The sequence below is a fragment of the Canis aureus genome, chromosome 3 (assembly GCF_053574225.1).
Source record: "Canis aureus isolate CA01 chromosome 3, VMU_Caureus_v.1.0, whole genome shotgun sequence".
Taxonomy (NCBI): Eukaryota; Metazoa; Chordata; class Mammalia; order Carnivora; family Canidae; genus Canis; species Canis aureus.
The window spans coordinates 58,435,429-58,457,693 of NC_135613.1; the positions used below are offsets into that span (position 1 = coordinate 58,435,429).

Below are 22,265 nucleotides of genomic sequence, written 5' to 3' on the forward strand. Positions count from 1 at the left end.
TTTTGTTCAAGACATCTCATGAGAAAAATGCAAAGACACAAACAGAAGTACCTGGGTCTGACGCATGTGGGGCTCAGTGCTCCCGTCCACCTGGATGCTGGGCACCAGGTGGGCACAGGCTGAGGCCGGCCTGCCCGGGCCCATCCCGTCAGGGCGCAGGGGCCGCTGCTGGGAGCCTCGCTGGCGGCCAGCACTGCTCTCCCACAGTCATCGCCTGAAATGAGAGAAAGTGGCCGTCAAGACAACACGTTCCAGTGCGGGGGGGAGAGATGGGGACAGAGTGGCGAGCGCGTGCGGCAGCCTCCTGCCAAGCAGCGAGGGCCCCAGGACAGGTCCAGGGCAGCGTCCTCCACCTACAGAAGCGCCCTCGCTTTAGAAATCCTCCTTTCTGAGAACTGGGGCATGCCAGTCTAACGACCCCATGTTGGGTGGCTCCAATTCCCAGATCTCAAGGGCCCCGGGAGGGCAGGGGTCCGAGTCCACAAGCCCTAATGGAGGTCACGAGCCCTAACTGCCAGGTGGAGCGGGTAGCCCAGGTTCCAGCCTGCGGGCTCAGCATGCCCACTCGCCTAGGCCCGCAGGGTGGGGGAGCCACTAACTAGCTAGAGGCCCCGCGCACCACGGGCTGAGGGACGGCGGGCCTTCTATGCTCACACCAGGGCCCCCCCAGACACCAAGTCACCCGTGCAGTCAGCACATGCAGGTCACTTTCTCGCCTCACCTGGTCACCTACCCAGGTAACGGGGATAAGTGCCATCGTCCCGGCTAGACAAGGCTCGTGGGCGGTAAGGGCCTGTCTTGCTCTCCTCTGATATTTTGAGCATGGCAGACGCTTTAACTCAACACTTGTTGAATTCAGCTGGTTTTCCACAAACTGATTAGTTTTAAATGTACGGGAGTATTTGTTCTGTCAAACAATCCTACAGTAAGTCAACGGGGAACAGCCAGATCTTAGAGATAAATGCCTCACTTCAGCTTGAATAAACCCAAGGTTTGCAGACTGGATTTGCTTCGAGACAGAAACACATGCTGGAACATGAGGACGGCCGTTCAAGACTCCCTTCGCCTCGGGCCCTGATGCCGGGAAGGCGGGCAGGCCAGGCGACAGGGTGACCGTGAGCGGAGACGGCAGCGCAGAGAGGGCATGGAGTGGGCCAGGGCATCTGCAGGTCGTCCCCTGGAGCCCAAGGCCTCATAACCAACTATCTACTAGGACACGCCCGGTGACCCCGCCTCAGGAGACCTCGAGTGACACCACACATACACACGTGCACATGGTTCAGGGACACCCACCCCCACGCGGCCCCCTGTACAAATGTGGGAGACACCCCTCTTTGCAGCCTGTCCCCTCCCCTGGGCGCCAGGACACCTCCCCGTTTGTGACTGACAGTCCCAGGACATCTCTGTGAAACACCTCTCCCATCCCAGGGATGCCCCTGTAGCCTGTGCCCTCGTCCATGAGCCAGGCCACACCTCCCCCCAAAGCCCCCTCCCCCAGAGCCCAGGCCCCCCCACCTGTTCCCTACACTACTGGGAGGCCTCCCTCAACCTGTCCTCCCCCACACGGCTCTCTTCCAGAGGCCCCACCACCACCCTGCTGCGGGTGATCCCTCAATCGGCCACGGCCTCCCTCCAGCCTCAAACCCGGGGCCACCCTCGGTATGGTCCCAGGCCCTGACCCGGTACCCACACTCTCCAGCTCCGGCTCTCCCCGGTCAGGCCTCCCACTGTTCCACGACCCAGTTCTATAGCTGCGGGCTGGAGACACCCCCGCTGCCTGGCTCTCCCCAGGCGGCTCCAGACTCGGGGCCCCAGCCTCTTCCCCCGAGGCCCCTTCTTCCTCCACACACCCTGTCACCCACACGGCGGCAGGCACACGCCCCATTGTGGGAACCCCTACAGCCGCGAGCACCCCCAGAGACACGGGCACCTGCGCAGCCTCAGTGGCTGACCCGCTGGCTCTCCTCCACAGGCCTTCGGCGCTGACCGTTCCGTCCACGGGTCCTGCAGCCCCCACAGTAGCAGCCACCTCCGTCACCCCTCTCTGTCCCCACGCCCCTGAGGCGTCCCTAGAGCCAGCATCGGCCAGCATCACAGGCACCTCAGCAGCGTGTCTCCCTAATAAGCCTGAGGGAACCCCTGGGCCCAGCCTGTCCCCCCTGGGCCCTGGCATCCTGATGGTGCTGGGCACCCCCTGCCCTGTGGGAGCCCAGGTGTCTGTGTGTCCTGGCACTGCCTCCCTCTGCCCCCACAGGCCTGCAACACCTGTGGAAGTGCACTCCTCCCAGGCAGGCCTCAGTGTCCTGGGGGCCACGGGCACCCCGCCTGCTGCGGACACCCCCGCAGTCAGCCTCCGCTCAGGCAGGCCTGAGAATGCCCCGGAGCCGGCCTCCACCCCTAGAAGATCAGGTTCCCCGGCAGCCGCAGGCGGCTCAGCAGCCCCAGGAGCCCTGGTGCTCGGCCTCCTTGCCCAGGATCTCGGGACATCCCCGGAGCCTGTCTCCTCCCCAACCAGTCCTGGCGCTGCAGGAACCCCAAGAGCCTGCCTCCTTCCCCATGGCCTGGGGAAAGCTGCAGAACCAGCATCCTCACCCACAGACCACAGTCCCCCGGGGGCCACGGGTCCCGTGGCGTCATGAACCCTTGACCACAGGTTCCAGACCTCACTGGAGCTGTCTTCCCGACACGCAGGGCCAGACACCCACACGGCGGCAGGCCCCCTGCCAGGCCCAGGCACACCTACCGCTGCAGGTACCCCAGCCAAGGCACACCTGTGCTTGGGCAAAACTGCGGCCTCGGGCATCCCCTGGGGGCCAGACGAGCCCACAACCTGTCTCCTCCTGCACAGACAGGACATGTCGCCACAGCCAGCCTCCTGATCCTCAGCCCCGGGTACCTCCAAAGCCGTGGCCAGGGCGTCCTGCTCCCCCACAGCCTGCCTCCTTTCCCACAGGCCCACGTTCCCGTTGCCTGTGTCCCCCTGGGGGACCCCGGGCACCGCGTCAGCCGGAGGCACCCCCAGGGCCTGCTGCCTCTCCCACGGGCCTGCGGTGCCCCCGTAGCCTGCCTGTTCCCCCAGAGCTCCTGGCAGCAGCACAGCCTGGGACACCCCCACCGGCTGCTCAGCCCCCCACAGACCTGGCACGCTCCCACAGCCGGTGTCCTTCCCCATTCCCGGCCCTACCCCCCATGGGCCCGGAGCGCCCCCAGAGCCCACCTCCTGTGTGGCATGACCACACATCTCTGCTGCATGCATGGCTGCCCAGGGCCCTGGATCACCTCCAGAGCCTGTCTCTACCCACACAGTCTGTTCTCTGTCCCTGAATCCTGGGTCACCCCCACATCTGGTTTCCTCCGCCGTAGCACAAGGCACCCCAACTGGTTGTCCAGTGCCCCATATGCCGGGAACAACCCCGGAGCCCATCTCTTCCGCAGCCTGCATCCTCCGCCACATGTCCAGAGCACCCGCAGGGGTGGCTTCCCCTTCCAAGCCTCTGGGTGCCCCCACGGCATGGGGCACCCTTGCAGCCTGTCCACTTCCCCACAGGCCTGGGGTGTCACCGCAGACTGCCTCTCCAGCTAACGCCCTGGGCACCAGCACCGACTGCCCCCTGTCCCATGGACAGCCCACCTCTCTCTGCATGGCCTCAGGCCACCCCGGGGCCCGGGGCACCCCCACAGCCTGCCCCCTCCCCAGCATGTGGGGGACAAGCCCACAACTGGTGGCCAGGGTGGTGGGCACACCCCCGGGGTGCAGCCCCACTGCCTGCTGCTGCCCGCACCAGCCAGCCCCTGGCCCAGGGGCGGCGGACAGTCCTGGTGCCCGGGGGGCCACCCCGTCCTGCCCCTTCACCCAGGGCCCCGTGAGGCCAGCGCGGCTTGTCTCCACCCAGGAAGCCCGGCCCGGGATGCCCCTTTCGAGCGGGCCCTCCACCGGCACCGGGTGGAGCTGCACCCTGCTGCCCGCCCCGCACCCCGAGGCCGCCCGCACGGCCTGCACCTTTAGCCACAGTTCCAGGATGCTCTCGTGGCCCGCGGAGCCCGGCCGCCCCTTCCTCTCGCAGCCCCGGGGGCTCGGGCCCGCCGCCCCCTCCCTCTCCGCCTCCCGCCCGGCCCCGGTCACCCACACCGACCCCACCGGCCCCACCACCTGGGGCTCCCCAACCGCGCCGTCCACCCACACGACCCCCGGGGCCCTCGCTACGGGGGCTGCGGCGCCAGGGCTCCCCGCCGCCTCCGGCCCCCCGGCCCCCGCCGCGGCCCCCGTCCCCGGCGGCTGCCCGAAGCCGGGGGGCCCGTCCGCGCTCACGCAGCGCGCCTCCCACGCGGCGCCCCGGGCTCGACGGCCCGCTCCCCGGCCTCGCGGCGTCCCCGCGGGGCACCGCCTCCCCCACGGCTGCCCGCGCCCCCGCCCCGGCCGGCTGGGCCCCACGCAGCGGCCGGCCGCCCCGCTCATGGCCGCAGGCCCGCGCGCTCCCCCACCGCCTTCCCGGCCGCACGCGCGCACGCAGCCCGCCGCCGCCGCCCCGACCCCGCCCCGGGGACCCCCACACGCCGCAGGAGCGCGGTGCTCGGGCGGCTCGGCGTCCCCAGCGCCCGGGGCGCGGCTCCCGGCGCGACCTCCCGGAACCCCCCAGTCCCGGCCCGAGCCCACCTGCCTGCGGCGCGGCGGCTACCGGGAGGCCGCCTGGGAGCCGGCTAGGCCGAGCTTCCGGCCGCTCGCCCGGTCGCCATAGCAACGGGCGCGGGGCGGCCTGGGAGCCGTTAGGGCTCTCGAGCCAGCCAGGGGTCCCCGGGCGGCGTGGCGGCGGGCCGGGCAGCCACCGCTCATGGGGCCGGGGCCGGGGCCGGGGCCGGGGCCGGGGCGGCTGGGGCAGAGACTCGGCTATCAGCGGAGGGCCGGCGCCGGGGGCGCGGAGAGACGGGCGCACAGGGGCAACACCGACGCCGTATGGCCGCCTGAGGCCTCCGTAGCGCCGCGGACCGCCCCTGCCGTCGGCCCCGCCCCCGTCGGCCCCCCCGCCCCTGCTGCCAGCCCCGCCCCTGCTGCCGGCCCCCCCGCCCCTGCTGCCAGCCCCGCCCCTGCTGCCAGCCCCGCCCCTGCTGCCGGCCCCCCCGCCCCTGCTGCCAGCCCCGCCCCTGCTGCCGGCCCCCCCGCCCCTGCTGCCGACCCCGCCGGAAGCAGCCGCGCCCCGCCCGGCAGGCTGTCCCGCCCGGAGCCCCAGCCTCTCGGGGTCCCGGCCAGCCCAGCGCGGCGCGCTGTCCAGATGGCGGGCTGCGAGGAGGTGAGCGTGTCGGGCTTCGAGGAGTTCAGCCGGGCGGTGGAGCAGCACCACGGCAAGACCATCTTCGCCTACTTCACCGGCTCCAAAGACGCCGGGGGCAGGAGCTGGTGCCCCGACTGCGTGCAGGGTGAGGCGGGGGGCGGGGGCGCCCGTGGCTAGTCCTCCTGCTCCCCCCGCTCCAGCCCGTCCAGCACCCCGGCCCCTAGCCCTGCTGTGCCCCCCAACCCCCCGGCTTCAGCCCATCCAGCTCCTCGGGTCCCTATAGCCCTGCTGGTCGCCCCCTCTCCCCCCCCGCCCCCCCCCCCCCGGCACTCCATGCCTGTGAATCAGCCATCCTGCCTCTCCAGGGCGCTCAGGACGCTCGGGGCTCGGGTACTGCTGCTCTCAGGGCAGGTGCAAGCCTGCCTACTCACCCAGATGTCATTTCTCTGTGCGACCTTCCACAGCTCATATGTAATTATTTATACCTTTTTTGTTTTTTCAAGCTGAGCCTGTCGTGCGAGAGGGGCTGAAGCATATTAGTGAAGGATGTGTGTTCATTTACTGCCAAGTGGGAGAGAGACCTTAGTAAGTGTGTGTGCCTTCCCTTTACTTCCCAGACATGGCTCTGGACCTTTGCAGACTTAGGCGGGAGGGGCCTCGAGACTCAGGTTCTCCGTCCTCAGGAGTGGGGAAAAGTCGTGCCATTAGAAGTGAATCTACAAATTTTGGGCATTTAGCTGCTTATGTTACAGGTGATGTCAATGAATTTGGCTTAGTATTAGTTCAGAACTTAGCAGTCTACGTTTATTTTAGATCATAGTCACGCTTTAAAAGACGTGAGGACACCTGGGTGGCTCAGCAGTTGAGCGTCTGCCTTCTGCTGGGGTCGTGATCCTTGGGCTCCTGCGAGGAGCCCGCTTCTCCCTCTGCCTGTCTCTGCCTCTCTGTTTCTCATGAATAAATCTTTAAAAAAAGGAAAAAAAAAAACTGCATAGTCCCAAAGTCATAACCCTCAAGGTTTGATGTTTACAACAAAAACAGTGATTACTAAAAGACTAAATGTGGGAATATATCAAATATTAAGTAACCTACAAGAAACCATGATCACTTTTTCTTTTCAAAACAGTTGGAAAGATCCAAATAATGACTTCAGAAAAAACCTGAAAGTAACAGCAGTGCCTACACTACTTAAATATGGAACAGTAAGTGTCTTTGTTTTCATCATGCTGGGGCTACAATTCACATCAGAACTCTTTGTTCTGGATTCAAATTTGAAAAGATCTTGGCGTTTCATCCCAAATATCACATTGGTGTTCAGAGTGCATTAAAAATACACAGACTGGCTGTCCATCCCTGGGGCTAATTCCAATAGACTATTAATAATGCAAATATCTAAACGTTAGATCTTCATGCTTTGTAAAAGGCACTCCATTTTAAAATTCTCTAAGTGCCACTCACTGCTCAGAATGGTGGTTAACACCTCATTTCTTACACTAGCACAGTACTTGTTTCCCATTTCACCCAGAATCCTCATTGAAAGTTTAGCCAAGGCCCTGGCATTCTAAATTAAAGAGCTGAGGGGAGGGAATGGCACTGGGCTTGCTGTCTCTTGTCTTAGTATGCAGAGCCAAGTAACTTAACTATTTCATAAGACTTGTTACAACTAGTTGATAGTTTTTGAAAGGCGATAAGTTCTCTGCTGTGAGATTTGTGTCACTCCAGGTGGAACACCACATTCCCTGCCACATTCCCTCCCAGTTTTGTAGCTGTCAGGTAAGATTAGACTGTTCTTCTCTTACAGCCTCAAAAACTGGTGGAATCTGAGTGTCTTCAGGCCAATCTCGTGGAGATGTTGTTCTCTGAAGATTAAGATTTGATGATAGCAATTGTGTCTTGATTTCCTGATTTGCTCTAGTATAAAGGCAATTGCATACTTGCTTTGAATTTATGTTAGCAATAAATAAATGATGTAAAAAAGTGATTTATGTCTAAAAAGTGCCATTAAGGGACGTCTGGGTGGCTCAGTTGGTTGAGCGTCTGCCTTCAGCTCAGGTCATGATCTCAGGGTCCTGGATGCTCCACATCGGGCTCCCTGCTCAGCCTGGAGTCTGCTTCTCCCTCTGCCCTTCCCCCTGCTTGTGTTCTCTCTGTCAAATAAAATCTTTTTTAAGTGTTATTAAAATGCTCATAAACTCTCAATTTGCTTGTAATATATGGGAATCTTTAAGATGTAGGTAAGTCAAGTCTTCAAGGGTGACAGTAATAGCACAAGGGAATGGATTATGGAGGTGACAGAAATGTCTAAAAGTCTCTACCAGTACAGAAAACAAATTCCAAATCTCAAAAGGAGTTAGCATCTTTTACCATAAATGCTACAAATTTATAAAGAACTGTTACTCCTAAAGCATCTTCTTTGGCTCTAGAAAGTAGAACTGAACCTAACCAGTGGAGAGCAGAGCACACTTAATCCAGCCTCTACTCACTGCAGGCACTTTGCTTTTACTATGCTGGATGAGGTGGGTGGCAGAGAGAGCTTGGAGACTGTTATTTAACCTCATGGTGGCAAGAGCCCCAATTCATGCATCAGTGACACTGATGAGCAGTTCTGAGCTGTGTAACCGCAGACAAGCCTGGTTCTGCAGGTGAACCGTGAACAAATGAAGCACATGCCACATAAATGTTAGCGGTTGGATGATCGCACATATTTGAGGCTTCTCATCCTTATTCTAGTCCAAAGTCAAGAGTCCAATTAGAAGTTAGCCACTGATCTATCTCCCCACCATCAGTAGGTCAGTGACTGCCAACAACTGTTTCTTGAAGCCCTCTTGCACAGCAGTAACTCCTTCCTGCAGATCCTGCTCTCATTTAAGGAAATCACTGACTCTGTTCCTCTTATTCTGTAGACAAGGAGACAGGAAGGTCAGAGGCAGTGGACTTGCCCAGGCCCCACTGTATGTGGGGAACAGAGCTCGGCTCAGAATTCGGGACGTTTGGTGCCCCCCCCCCACCTTAACCCATCCCTCACTGCATCCTTGGGCTGGTTTAAATCACCTAACGTTTGTTTTTATTCAGTTGGTTAGGTACTAGTAACTTACAAATTCACAAGGAAACCAAAGTAGAACAACGCTGGTTGACAGAAGTAATCTATTAACAAGAGAAAGTTATTTGGATGAAACAGTACACTAAAGCTTCTAGGTGCTACCCCCACCAAGGCAGCTAGAGAGTCTGTGTGTTCATGGTACAAAAGCAGCATGTACACGTCAGGACCGGGGTGGCCCCAGGGTTTCATTTTCCCGCCGCGTGATTCTGCTGCTGCTGCTCTGCCAGGGCTTGCTGAAGGCGCATCCGCTTCCGCGAGTAGTGCTGCCAATGCAGAATCTGCTGCTCGTCAATGAACTTGGCGCACTGAGCATTCACCAGCTCCTTGCGGAAGTGTTCATACTGAAGCAGCTCTAACATGTGCAGACACTGAGGGTACCTGGATTTAAGGGCATAAGTTAGTCATCCACGTGATCTGGTCAACAGCACCAAGCTGCAGTCCAGTCACTCACTCAAAGTGATCTTGGAACCAGCCGTTTCTAGAACATTGACTCAGGTCACTTCTCTTTCCCTGCTAATGCAGAGAAGCCAGGCAGCAAGAGCCAGCAAGATGCAAAATTTTCAAAAAGTAAAAAAACAAGTTCAGAAAGATTCAACAATCTGCCCAAGACCACACAATAACTGGTAGGCAGAATCAAGCTTTGAGGGCAAACCAAGCTACTCTATTCTAATGGCATCCAAGGTGAGGAAGATGAACACTCTATTTTAGTAATTATCTGTTTAATTGATAACTACTGGTTTTCCATCAATAGTGATAAAGACAACTTTTATTCAAAAGTGAGTCCATTTCACAAAGAACTATGTACGAACATTGTGTTCTAGAGTCCCATGAGGATAGAACAATTCTGGAATTACTTCACATACACTCTAAACCTGAGCAGCCAAGTAAGTGAATAATAAACCATAGATAACAAAAGCCAAGTTTCCGACTATGAGAAAAGGAGTTACAGGGAAAGGCGGGAGGCTAGGATGGACCTATGTTATGGAGCAGCAGTTGAAAACATCAGCATGATCGCTTTTCAAGATTAGAAGTAGACACAATAATACACACACACACACACACACACACACACACCTTCCAAAGATGGCCTAGAAACAAGGACCCTGTGGTACCAACAAGCACACTCAGCGCCCAGATCATACATTTCCAACAGCATCTTCCAGCGTTCAATGGGGGAAATGGCTGATTCCAGGGCTAAGGCATAAGATGAGCTGGGGACATTTATGTAGTACCAGAAAGCCAAGTACTCCAAACACTAAGGGCATATGTCCCAGGTACTCAGGAGCCAACCTGAAGGGGCTCCTACAGGCCAAATCTGCACCAAGAAAACACATGATTACAATCCAAGAGATAAATAGAATCCAAGAGTCCACACGGATATAACTTTTAAATAAACAGGGAATAAGAGAATGTTCCTTCCTTATGCCTAAACTACAACAAAAAAAGTAGAAAAAATTATAGAAAATCACAGTAAAAATCGTTCCATAGAGCAGTAAAAATTGTTCCATAGAGCCAAAATTAGGGGGTAGAAGGATGACGTGAAACAAAGTGTTTACATAGTCTCAAAAAATTTCCTCACAAGATACTTACTAAAAACAAAGGAAAACTAGTAACTTGACATGGAGAAACCTGGCAGCCACCACCTCAACCAAGGGATCAAAATTAACATCACAAGTAGTAGGTCAGGTTGACTTCCTAGGAACCCTGGTGGGATATACCAAGAAGCTTACAGTATCACTTTGGGGTCACAGGTATAAGGGAAATAGTACCAGGAAACTCAGGTTAAGACTAAGAAGACCCAGAGACAAAATGTCACCTAGAAGCCTAGACCGGGTACTGCCTCAGACACAGCACATTAATGAGACAGCCGACAAAATCAGAATGGGGGGACACATCGAGTCCCACATCAGGCTCCCTGCATGGAACCTGCTTCTCCCTCTGCCTGTGTCTCTGCCTCTCTCTTTCATGAATAAATAAATAAAATCTTAAAAAAAAAATCAGAATGGTCTGCAGACTACAGAATATATTAACATCAATGTTCTCAGGAAGATGTTAACATTTACAATATCTGGGTGAAGAATATACAGGAATTCTCTTTACTATTTTTTTCCAGCTATTTCGTACGTGACATTATTTCAAATAGAAAAGATACAAAATCTAAGTGAGTCCATTAAGAAAACTTTTTTTTTAAAGATTTTATTTATTTATTCATGAGAGACACAGAGAGAAAGAAAGGCAGAGACACAGGCAGAGGGAGAAGCAAGCTCCATGCAGGGAGCCTGACATGGGACTTGATCCCGGGTCTCCAGGATCATGCCCTGGGCCAAAGGCGGCACTAAACCACTAAGCCACCAGGGCTGCCCAAGATAACTTCTACAGAGAACACACAGAGGCGTAACTGTGCAAGCAGTATACAAATGGCTGAAGTGTGAAAACAGTATATTACTAAGGATTCTCAAATTTTAATGAGCATATGAATCATTTCTTAAGTGCAGATTTCTTTTTTTAAAGATTGTATTTATTTATTCATGAGACAGAGAAAGAGAGAGAGAGGCAGAGACACAGGCAGAGGGAGAAGCAAGCTCCATGCAGGGGGCAGGATGTGGAACTCGATCCCGGGTGTCCAGGATCAGGCCCTGGGCTGAAGGCAGGCGCCAAACCGCTGAGCCACCCAGGGATCCCCTTAAGTGCAGATTCTGACTGACCAGGTAGGTCGGGGTGGGGCCTAAGCTCTGCATTTCTAAACAGGCTCCCAAGTGACAACAATGTTGCTGCTCTGAGGACCACACCAGTGAGGTATGGGGTCCTTCTAAAAAAGTACACTGTCTACACTCCAAAGGTACAATTGCTTGTAGCTGTTGGCAGCTACGCCTGAAATGCCCCTGCTCACACCTAACCTGGCTCTTCCCTTTCCATGCAAGCATTGGTAGTTAAGAAGATCCAGGTTTGAAGGGTGCCTGGCGGGCTCAGTCGGTGAAGCATCTGACTGGATTTCAGCTCAAGTTGCGACCTCAGGGTCGGGGGATTGAGCCCCTGTTGGGCTCTGCACTGGGCATAGAGTCTGCTTCAGATTCCCCCTCTCCCTCTGCTCATCCCTCCCCCACTCCTCTCTCTCTCAAAAAAAAAAAAAAAAAAAAAAAGAACGAAAAAGAAAGAAAAGAAAGAAAGAAAGAAAGAAGAAAGAAAGAAATAAAGAAAGGAAAGAGAGAGAGACCTGGGTTTGAAGACCACCTCTGCCACTCACCAGATGGGGGACCTCATAGAAGGTCCCCAACCTCTCTCAGGTTTAGCTTCCTCATCTGGAAAATAAACTAATGTGACAACCAAGAGAATGGTGTCAAGTGGCATTTAGTCAATAAATGGAATTTAAACAAGCAGTGATCATATCTCAAACCTGCAAAAAACAATGCTCAGAGTACATTAAATAACAGTATGAAAATAGGTATTTTTATGAGCTACAATTACAGCATTAACCAATAAGAGAAAATAAAAGATACAAAAAGGAAGTTCTACACTTAGATTTTTAAAAAGTAAGACATAAATGGAGAACTCGGCTAATAGCACCGACAAAGAAAAAGAAGAACTGAAAGTGAAGGGCCCGAGGGGACAAGGAGTTCCCAGCAAGCCAGCAAAGGTATCCTCCCCTCTCCCCCCGCCCAAGCACAGTAACATCAACTCCAGGGTCATGCCCACGTGAAGAAATGTATCTGCTGCAGCGTACCCTAACCACATCTAAAGGCCCGTGTTTAGATCTTGGCTGTGCAGTGAAAGGCACAACTGCCAAATAGCCAAAGGAGGGCGCTGAGAAGTGGCTGAAGGTGGTGAGAAGCACGGATGTGAGGAGCCCACCATTGGTGCAGGTGCTGGCTCCTGCTGAAGCAGGTCAGGTGGTGCAGGCCTGCGAGGCAGCTCATCTCAGCTAGGAACCGACCTGGAAGCACAAGGACCTGCAGCTATCAGCTCCTCCAGAATGTGGATCATTGTAGGAGACCTGACGATCTTCAAATGTTGGTGACTATGAAACAAACAAACCCTGTGCCGACTGAACGCCCATAGGGGTCAACTTGTGACCCTTCCCAAATGTGAGCCTCCAGGCAGGTGCCTCCAGAGGGCACAGACTGGTTCAGGGTTAATTCAGGAACAAAACTGGAAAAATGGGTTGAAGCTACACAGAGATCTATTATATCCCAAAATAAGGAAAAACTTTCCAGCACCCAGCTAATGGTGCAACTGTCCCTAAATGGAGAACAGGTGCTCACTGGACCCATGCAGAGTGTAGACGGCCAGCCCTGAACTAGACCTTGCCTGTGTCTCCAGGTCCAAATGGAGTCTCCAAGTCTACACATGCACACAACAGCTAATGAAAAAGCTTTTCTCCGGATTATTCAATGAATAAGTGGCTGTTCATAAAGGAGCAGTCAGGGTGTACAGGGTCCTGCAGGGAGAAGGATGTGGGTTTTGTGAATCAGTTGACACAGATCAAAAAAGTGACTTGGAAAAAAAATAAAAATAAAAAAAATAAAAAGTGACTTGGATAAAGTACAAGTCTGAATCATTTTCCTATCAAACGTGTTTGTTTAAAAGAAAGACAAGAAGTTCAACTATTGCTTTCTGACTACCTAGTGAAGACAAAGAAGAGGGATGGGTTCAAGGTTGAAACAAGTGTGATGCTTGGCACAGAGGAGGCACAGCAGCTATAGACACACTGGTTTGGGTTTGTTTTTTGGACTTTTTGTTTAAAAATTAAAGGCGTGTGGCAACCCATCAGCAAGCAAGTCTATGGGTACCATTTTTCCAACTACATTTGCTCACTTTATGTCTGTCATTATTTGATAATTCTCACATTTCAAACTTCTCTTTATCATTGTATTTGTTAGGGTGATCTGTGATCAGACTCCATAAAACCTCAGATGACAGTGTTTTTTAACAATATTTTTAAATTAAGGTATGTACCTCTTTCTTGACTTAATGCTATAGTGTTAACATAACCCTTATACGCACTAGAGAACCCAAAAACTTGGGTCACTTTATTGCAATATTCACCGCATTGCAGTGGCCTGGAACCACATCAACAGTATCCAAGGAATGCCTGTATTAAGAGTCAGGTAAGGTCACCTCCTCCAGAAAACCTTCCAGTACCTGATGTTCTTTAATCTTCAGCCTCAGGCAATACCACTGCATCTACAGACTGTGGGTTCATTAGGGTCAGAAATTCAGTGAGATGGGGTGAGTGGTAGACAGATAAAGAGAGACCTGAGAAAAGAGAGAGGATTTTGTTTCACATGCAATGGGAAACCACTGGGAGGTTTTAAGCAAGAAAATACCACGTCATAATTTACATTTTTGAAAGATCAAGTTGGCTTCCCTGTGGAAAACTGTTTTGCTTGGTTTGGCTTGGGGGAGGGAGGACACAGAAGGAAGGTAAGAGCACAAGCAGGGAGAAGCAGGGGGGTGGACACCGCAATAATCCAAGCTGGAGAGGGGGTGGCTCTGTATTAAGGTGGAGGCAACTGAAAGAAGTGGAGAGATTCAAAATATACTTTTTTCCAATGGGAAACGAGAAAATCTGTCAAATATCAGTATTTTTAATGTAATAACTATACACATATTTAGGACTATAAAAATTAAACTTACTTTAGATACTTGGCATATTCTGGTTCTTTCCAGTAAAGCAAGTACTTAAGATAATTAACAAAAGCTTTGTCTTTGAAGTAACCTCTTTGGGCAAGAACTGAAAGGCATAAACAAACAAACAAAAAAATCTGTAGAGCAAACCAATCCTCGGACTACTGATTTGTGACCCCTCACATAAAGCATCTACTTATATAACTTCCCCACCACCAACACACACTAAATGCTGAACATAAGTCCCAATTTGTTCTCACACACACCAGTATAAGCGTAGCAGTTAATTCCACTGGATTGAGAACATATAAAAATAGGTATCATTAGGAACTGCAGTTCTTCTGCCAGAGATCACTAACAGCTACTCAAGTCAGTAAGAGCTCAAGGACTTACAGTTAAGATAATTGGGGTTGGCTAGGCACTGCACAAATTCCAGCTCCAACTGAAACCGAAGTCGATTCCCGGCATCATCTAGGAGGGAAGTGAGCAAAAATCATCCAAAATAAAGGTGACTAAAAAATAAATAAAATAAAATAAAATAAAATAAATAAAAAACAAAATAAAGGTGACTATCTAAAGTGCTGGTTTGTAGAAAGAAAACAGCAGTGGAGTGTTCTGAGTATTGCTGAGAGTATCTCTGAAGGCATAAGGCAGGGATGATTGTCCTAAGCTGGATGTGGGAAGAGAGGGCCGTTTCCTCCCAAGTCTAGAGAGCAGGGCCCTGATTAATGAGACCAGTAACTCCTTAAGGAGAAGTCCAAGGAAGCGGGCGCCCCCTGGGCAGGATGTTCACCCTCTGGCAGCCACTCCCCAGGACCTCCAGGGTGACCAGTGGCGGAGGGCTGCAAGCTAAGCAAGAGGAGGGGGCGAGTGTGCTCCCGCTAGGGCCTGGCGGGGAGTGGGGACTGGTTCGGGGCGGCAGGATTTGGGAGGCCCGGGGGAGGGGGGTGTCAGAGCCCGGAGGCTGGGAGGGCCAGGGCCTGGGATGGGTCGGGAGGCCGCGGGGTCGGGGCCCGGGAGGGGTTGAGGCTGAGGGGTGGTCGGCGTCTGCGCGGCAAGCGAGGAGGAGGTAGCCGCGGACAGGAGCCCCGCCGAAGTCACGCCACACAGGAGTCCCGGGGGAAGCTGGAGGAGGAGGCCAGCCGGCTGTAGCTGTGTTTGCCAGGGCTCCGGCCGCTACCTACCTGTCTCCATAGCGACGGCCGCGGCCATCGCCAGCAAAAGCGCCGAGACGTCACCAGCACGACGAGCAGCTTCCCGGAGGTCCCGGAAGCTGCGGCCCCACTTCCTGTCGCGGGGCAGTGTGGGATGCGGGGCGGGGCGGTCCTCTCAGGCCCCGCCCACCGGCCTCGCGCAGACTCGCAAGGGGCGAGGGGCGGAGCTGGGGCGCTCCGAGCGCGGGAGGGGTCCTGTCCCCGCCTCTCTGCTCGCCCAGTGACGTAGCCGCGGGGGTCCCGAGCGCCTCCGGGAGCGCCTACATCCGCTCGGTGGGGTCTCCCGCGGGGGCAGTCCTCAGCCGGGAGAACGCCCAGCGGCCGTTCCAACCCACAGGGACCCCCCCCCCCTTGACCCGAGCGCAGGTGCGGCAGGTGCGGCAGGTGCGGCAGGTGCGGCAGGTGCGGCAGGTGCGGCAGGTGCGGCAGGTGCGGGGTCGGAACTGGGCCAGCCCCCTCCGCCGCGCGTCGGCCGGGTGGCCGCACCGTTGACCCCGGGAGCCCCCTTGCAGCAAGCCAGCACTGGAGGTCCGCAGGCCCGCGACGCTCCGTCAGCCTGATGGGCTGATGGATAGGGAGGCTGTTGTTCCAACCACCCTCACGATCCAGACTTCGGGGACAGGGAGCAAACCCAAACCGTGACCACTGGGAGGATCACACCGCGGCCGGAAACCGAGGGGCAAGAAACAGACCTCCATTAATTAACCAGTTGGCCTTTGTGTTTCAAACCAAGCAGGTATTTTGTTTATGCTAAGCCCTGTGCCCTGTACGGGCACCCCCAGTCACACACATTTCCATACAGGTCAGACTAGATAAAAGTCAACATCTACCATGAGGCGTGATCTCGGAAGGGAACCCGGCCCGGGTCTCGCAGAGGGCGGGGAGGGCAGTACTATTTATGGAGCCTCTCCTCTGTGGGCACTTGGACAAGGTAGGCAGGACCCAGGCTCTCAGGAGCTCACACTGGTGAAGGGGCACACGGCAAATGATGAAAAGACCATTTTCTATCGCAATGAGTAACTGAAGGAAACAGGTAATGGGAGGGGTTCCTCACTCAGAAGTGTCAGGGAAGGCCTTGGTTAGGGGACTTGGATCTGAGGCTTGTGTGGGTGGACAGTGAGCCGTGCAGGGGTCTGGGACAGCAACGCAAGGGCTGGACGGGAGCAATCTTGGAATGTTCTGGAACAGAAAGAAGACCAGCGTTGTTGGAGCTATGCGAGGGACAAGCGTGGTACAGGAGAGAGGACGTTAGCGAAAGAAGCAGCAGCAAGTTCACAAAGGGTCTTGGAAGCCATAGAAAGGGGCTTGGGTTTTATTCTAAGGTCAATGGGAAGACACCGCAGTGTTTTCAGCAGGGGAGTTGCGTGATGCAATCCCATTTTTAGAAATATCTTGGCTTCTGTGTGGAGGATGTAGGATCGGGGCTCTTGACCAGGGGTGATTGTGCCCCCCAGGGAGACATCTGGCTCTCTCTGGAGGCATTTTTGTGGCAAATTGAGGGGTGGTGGTGACTCCTGGTGCCTAATGTAGTGGAGCCCAGGGATGCCCTAAACCTCCTACAATGTGAAGGTCTCCCTCCCACCCCACCCCCGACAACAAAGGATCACTCAGCCCCAAATATCAGCAGTACCAAGGTTGAAAATTGTGAAGATTCTAGCAGCTGTAGAGGAACTAGAGCATAGTCCTCCAGCTGTGAGGGGAAAGCACCCCACTTTGTAGCAGGATTTGCTGAGGGAGAGAATTAGAGGTAGTGACCTCTGTCAAAGGTCAAGACAGGGACTCTCAAGAAGGAGATGTTGGTTTCAAGGAGACCTTACCTCCCTGCTGCCAATGACTTCTGTGATATTTGTCCCTGAGGAAAGACAGGTGGTCCCTAGCTTAGGGTGTTAGTGACCTTGATTCTGCAGGACCTCGTTGCCAGGGGGAGCACCTGCTACAGCCAGACACAGTGCTAAGTCATTGCTCATGCAACTTTTATTTTTTTAAGATTTTATATTTATTTATTCCTGAAAGACACACAGAGAGAGGCAGGGAGAAGCAGGCTCCCTGTGGGGAGCCCGATGTGGGACTCGATCCCAGGACCCCAAGGTCACACCCTGAGCCAGACGCAGATGCTCAACTACTGAGCCACCCATGCAACTTCACCCATGCACCCCTCACGCAACTTCATTTAGTGACCAGGCAGTGCCCTGGGCTGCCAGTGGAATAGCGTCTCAGGCCAAGGGGTGTTATAAAACCCCAAAGGCCACTGTTAAGTCTTCTGACTCAGAAAACTTGTGCTATAAACTAATCATTAGGCTTTGGTGAGCTTACTCATTGTTTTAACATGACAGACCACGTGCATTACATACAGACCTTCTCTTAATTGTGTTTGTTTTTTTGATGAACGAAATAGTTGGTTTTCTCTGACAGGGTTTCTACTTAATGCTTTCATCACAAAGGTGATATGCATTCAATGTAACATGAAATTATTGAAAAATATGTAAAGGGAAATTTATTAATTTGTCATCATTCCTTTCCATTGCAATCCCATGGGGATAATTAGTGTCAGCAGCCTGGTGCTGAGGTTAATTATTTCATTAATTCATTAATATCAGCCTGGTGCTGATAGTAATACCCTTCCAGACCTTTCTGCATTCACTGCTTCTCTCCCCCTTTCTAGTAGGCTCTGGAAGACTGGCTGGAAGGTCACTGTGGAAAAGCCAAAAGCTGGCTTGCTAGACCATCGATTCTCTCTCTCTCTCTTTTTTTTTTTTTAATTTTTATTTATTAATGATAGTCACACAGAGAGAGAGAGAGGGGCAGAGACACAGGCAGAGGGAGAATCAGGCTCCATGCACTGGGAGCCTGACGTGGGATTCGATCCCGGGTCTCCAGGATCACGCCCTGGGCCAAAGGCAGGCACCAAACCGCTGCGCCACCCAGGGATCCACCCCCCCCCCCTTTTTTTTTTGACCGATTCTCTTGAAAGGATAGAGGCTTCTGGCACCTTCCTTCTGTTTTGTTACACATATTCCATATGAATGGTTTTGTGTAGGTTTGTCCCTTCCAAGTTCATTTATCTGTTTCAAAGCTGAAATCCACACAGAGCAAGAAAGTATCCAAAAAAAAAAAAAAGACAAGCGTCAGGAAGGAAAAGGGTGTCACGAGATATTTGTCACCTATACTGTGTTGCATGTCAGATTCCACAGCCTCCGCTCACGTGACCCTGCGTGTTAGGGAAGTTTCTCTCTGCCGTGACTTGTGATGTACCTGCAGCAGCCTGTGCAGGTGCTTTGGAAGCTCCAAAGGAGCCCGGGGGCTTCTGTACCTGTGATGTGGTGTCCAAGGCCAAGCCCATCATGGCCTCCAGAAAGCAAAGTGCAGAGTGGCCCCTGCCAGCGACTCAATTAATGGCTCCATGGACTCATCCCTCAGAACCCCCGAGCCTGCGAAGAGCCAGGACTTGCCTTCAGTGCTTGCCAACCCGGTTAGTGTGGCGCTAAGGTCAGCACTTGTCATCCTCATGATCCATCTATTTATGTGCAAGCAGAGAACAGCTTTCAAAATTCAGCATGTGTGCTGAAAGTACTAGAAGTGGAAGAGCACCTCCGATCCTGCAAGCCATGGGAAGAACCACCGAGGATCCAGCTCTGGCCATCACGTACATGCCCCAGATTCCTAGCACTCTGCTGCTGCTGCCCCTGCCATCCCAGGGCAGCCCAACAAGTACCTGCTCCGGACACTTGATCCAGCTTCTAGGGGCTTCCACGCACGGTAGCCTGGACAAAGATGTCACTTTTGAGGGGAAGAGGAGGGAGGCGCCTGGGTAGCTTGGTCAGTTAGGCATCTGCGTCTTGACTCCAGCTTGGGTGGTGGTCTCAGGGTTGTGAGGTGGAGCCCTGCACCACCAGCTAGACGCTGGGCATGGACCCTGCTGGAGAGTCTCTGTCTCTCCCCCCGCCCTCAAATATCCCATCACAGTTGATCTTCATGGCACAGATGGAAAAACTGCAGTCTGAGGCAGCCAAACACCGTTTGGCAAGGAGCAGAGGTTCTTGCAACCGCTGCTCATGGCCTCCCAGAACCTCCAGAACTCTTGGTCACCAAGTCAAGGTGAGCAACGGGGTCCCTACGTTTCACTTATGGGGAACACCATGGACAAGAATAAAAAACAGAAAAGAAAGAAAGACAGGAATAACATTCCCGGGACTCGGGAAATGTCTCATTATGGTTTCAAAGGTGTTCTTAGGGACAGAAGCCTCACGGTGTCTTCTTGCTAAGCTGGCCCATTGTTGGGATGCCTGAGGGGCTCAGCGGTTGAGCGATCCGGGGTCCTGGCATCTAGTCCCACATCGGGCTCCCCACTGGGAGCCTGCTTTTCCCTCTGCCTGTGTCTCTGCCTCTCTCTCTGTGTGTCTCTCATGAATAAATAAAATCTTTAAAAATAAATAAATGAATAAAATAAAAATAAACACATTCTGGTGAATTGATTTAAACAAGAAAGCACACTCAGTGAGTGTTTTCTGAACATCAGAAGAAAATCTTGGGACTGTGACATGCATGCTGTGGATTGTAAACCAGCCTTTTTCTTACTAACGGAATAAACACAGAGAAATGTGGAATGGACCTGAGTGTGCACGCAAAACTTCATGAGCTGTCACAGTGTCAAATATGTTCTGAGGGGGAGTCACTGTGGAGGAAGTGGGCGTCTGCGGTCTGCCCCCTCCCGCTGCGGTGCCCTGGGGAAGTGCCATGACGGGCAGTGGACAGCAGAGGTCAGTGGATCCCTGCGCAGCGGTGAGGCCCATCCTCAGCTGGGGAAGCCTGGGCTGGCCAGGCCTGCCCGTGATCCTGGCCAACTGCCTTTGAGCGACTCCTCCCCGGGGACCCCACGACCTCCAAGGCACCAGTCCCCCTGCAGTGAGGCACAGCCACTCCCAGCTGTCCACCCCACGCTGGACTCTTGTCTCGGGACCCAAGACACCCTGGTCTAGTTGCACTCGGGCCGAGGTCCCCAGATGTAGGTTGGGGCCCTCGCCACTGCCACCGCCACTGCCGCCATATTCATCTTGGAAAATCAGAGCATCTTTTCACGTCATGCCCGCACGATTGGGTGGGGGGAACGACCCTGCTCCCCATTCTCTCCCAGAAGGAGCCACGTGTATCCCAATGGGACTGGACATGCGCCGAGCACTCCCTCCCCCGTCCACGGTCATAGCACTGCCCGCCCCTACCACGAACCAGGGAGGTCAGGACACGGTGCTGAGAGGTGAGGTGACTTCCCCGGGGAAGCAAATACATTTTATTTCTTTAAATAAAATCTTTAGGGGATCCCTGGGTGGCTCAGCGGTTTGGTGCCTGCCTTTGGTCCAGGGCGCGATCCTGGAGTTCCAGGATAGAGTCCCGCATCGGGCTCCCGGCATGGAGCCTGCTTCTCCCTCTGCCTCTCTCTCTCTGTCTATCATGAATAAATAAATAAAATCTTTTTAAAAAGTTAAATAAATAAATAAATAAATAATAAAATCTTAAAAAAAAAATCTACAGATAAACAGAAGACGGCTCCACTGAAATCCCCACACTGCTGGGCCGTCCGCGATGGGCTAGGCTGCCTACCTTGTGCCGGCCGTGAGCTCCTCCTCGCGGATCACGGACTGACAGACAGAAGGACTGACGGATGTGAGGCTGGACCAGCCCTGGGGAAGAGAGTCCTGCTGGCCAGGAGGGCCCAAGGCTTGAGGGCGAGGAGACGACAAGTGTGTGGGGCCTGGTCCCTCTCCTCCTGCTCCTTCCCTCAGATCCATAAAGATGTCCCGTCTGTCCATCTGTCCGGTTCGCACCTGCCCCACCCTAAGCCAGAGCTGCGTGCGCTTGCTGCAGAGCTGCCCGACCCAAGGGCCTGGCTGCTCCTCCCAGAGCTCTCCCTGCTGCCCCCTGCCAGGCCTACAGCCCACCCTCCCTGACCTGTGCATAGCATCTGACCCTGAGGGCCATGCGCCCCCACAGATATCCCTCCTCTGGTCTCTGTGTCCTGTCCCTCCTCTACCCCAGACTTCAGGTCCCCAGAACTCCTTCCTCATTTGCACGCTCTACCGCTGGCCCTCACTGCCGCCTGGCTTGACCACCCTCCACCTGGACCCTCCCGAGCGCCAGGACTTCCTGTCCTTGGTAGCCTAGATCCACGACTTCTTTCCAACAGAACTGGTCCCCCTGCCCCTCGACTTCCCACCATCACCTCGGGTCTGTTTCCTACACTCCTCCACCTGCTGGTCCTGCTGCATCCCTGTCACCTGACTTCCTCCCCACATTGAGCACCTCATGCAAGTGCGCCCATCCCTGCATCTGGCCAGCCCAGCAGCTGCCCTGGTGCAGAGGTACCCTCCCCGCTTGGGCTGTTTCTTTTCTTCTTTCCTTAAAGATTTTATTCATTTATTCATGACAGACAGAGAGGCAGAGACACAGGCAGAGGGAGAAGTAGGCTCCCTGCAGGGCGCCCGATGCAGAACTCGATCCCCAGACTCTGGGGTCATCCCTGAGCCAAAGGCAGATGCTCCACCTCTGAGCCCCCCAGGAACCCCCAGGCTGTGTTTCTAAAGCAGTTCACGCTCTTGTTCCCCCTCCTCTTGCCTTCTGCAGGATATCTAGCCTGGCCTGCAGCTTTCTGCCATCAGGTCCCGCCGGGCACTGCACTCACTCCTGGCCGCCATGCACCCTCTGGTGACCCATGGTTCCTCCAGGGAAGGACACAGGGGCACGGGGCTCAGTGAAACCGCAGGGTCTGGCATTGTGGAGGGCAGCAACCTCTGTGCCATGTCCCCATAAGTGTCTGCTGCTCCCTGGGGATAGGGGTAGGGAGGCCTCCGTGGACCCTGGGGCCCCGATGCGCCTTCTACCAGGTGACCTGCAGCCTGTCCCCAGGGCCCCGCTCCGTGTCTGGCGCCGGCCTCACTTGACCCCCAGCCCACCTCCTGGGTGTTCCCATGCCCCACTGCCACCTCTGATGACACCTGTGTGACCGCCCTCAGACGATGCTTCATTGTCGGCTGCCGTGTCTCCCGTGAGACCAAAAGCTCATGAAGG

General features: G+C 54.5%; 4 protein-coding genes across 9 annotated transcripts in view; 1 reads left to right on the forward strand and 3 right to left on the reverse strand.

Annotated features, from left to right (window-relative positions):
* KIAA0753 (KIAA0753 ortholog) overlaps positions 1 to 4,933 on the reverse strand; it is a 44,977-nt gene extending 40,044 nt beyond the window's left edge. For 2 of the 6 annotated variants that reach the window (XM_077893152.1, XM_077893154.1), the window contains exons 1-2: positions 722 to 1,270; positions 52 to 214 (exon numbers count right to left, since the gene is read on the reverse strand). In XM_077893152.1, coding sequence (XP_077749278.1) covers positions 52 to 144 — 93 coding nt within the window. In that variant the 5' untranslated portion in view covers positions 145 to 214; positions 722 to 1,270. Of the gene's footprint in view, positions 1 to 51; positions 215 to 721; positions 1,271 to 4,654 lie in introns of those variants that run through there. The other 4 variants (XM_077893151.1, XM_077893149.1, XM_077893150.1 and 1 more) reach the window with 4 other exon arrangements.
* Positions 1,458 to 4,456, reverse strand: LOC144304585 (uncharacterized). The gene has a single exon (XM_077883094.1). It carries the CDS (start codon positions 4,454 to 4,456, stop codon positions 1,523 to 1,525), a length of 2,934 nt encoding a protein of 977 aa, XP_077739220.1. The 3' UTR covers positions 1,458 to 1,522.
* Positions 4,934 to 5,160: 227 nt separating the features above from the next.
* Positions 5,161 to 7,248, forward strand: TXNDC17 (thioredoxin domain containing 17). The gene is made up of 4 exons (XM_077893157.1): positions 5,161 to 5,412; positions 5,771 to 5,852; positions 6,394 to 6,469; positions 7,069 to 7,248. Exons 1-4 carry the CDS (start codon positions 5,268 to 5,270, stop codon positions 7,135 to 7,137), a joined length of 372 nt encoding a protein of 123 aa, XP_077749283.1. The 5' UTR covers positions 5,161 to 5,267; the 3' UTR covers positions 7,138 to 7,248.
* A 1,060-nt stretch (positions 7,249 to 8,308) lies between these two features.
* MED31 (mediator complex subunit 31) lies at positions 8,309 to 15,336 on the reverse strand. Its single transcript, XM_077893158.1, has 4 exons — positions 15,177 to 15,336; positions 14,386 to 14,463; positions 14,002 to 14,098; positions 8,309 to 8,745 (listed from the first exon to the last, which is right to left on the reverse strand). Exons 1-4 carry the CDS (start codon positions 15,202 to 15,204, stop codon positions 8,553 to 8,555), a joined length of 396 nt encoding a protein of 131 aa, XP_077749284.1. The 5' UTR covers positions 15,205 to 15,336; the 3' UTR covers positions 8,309 to 8,552.
* Between the last annotated feature and the right edge of the window lie 6,929 nt (positions 15,337 to 22,265).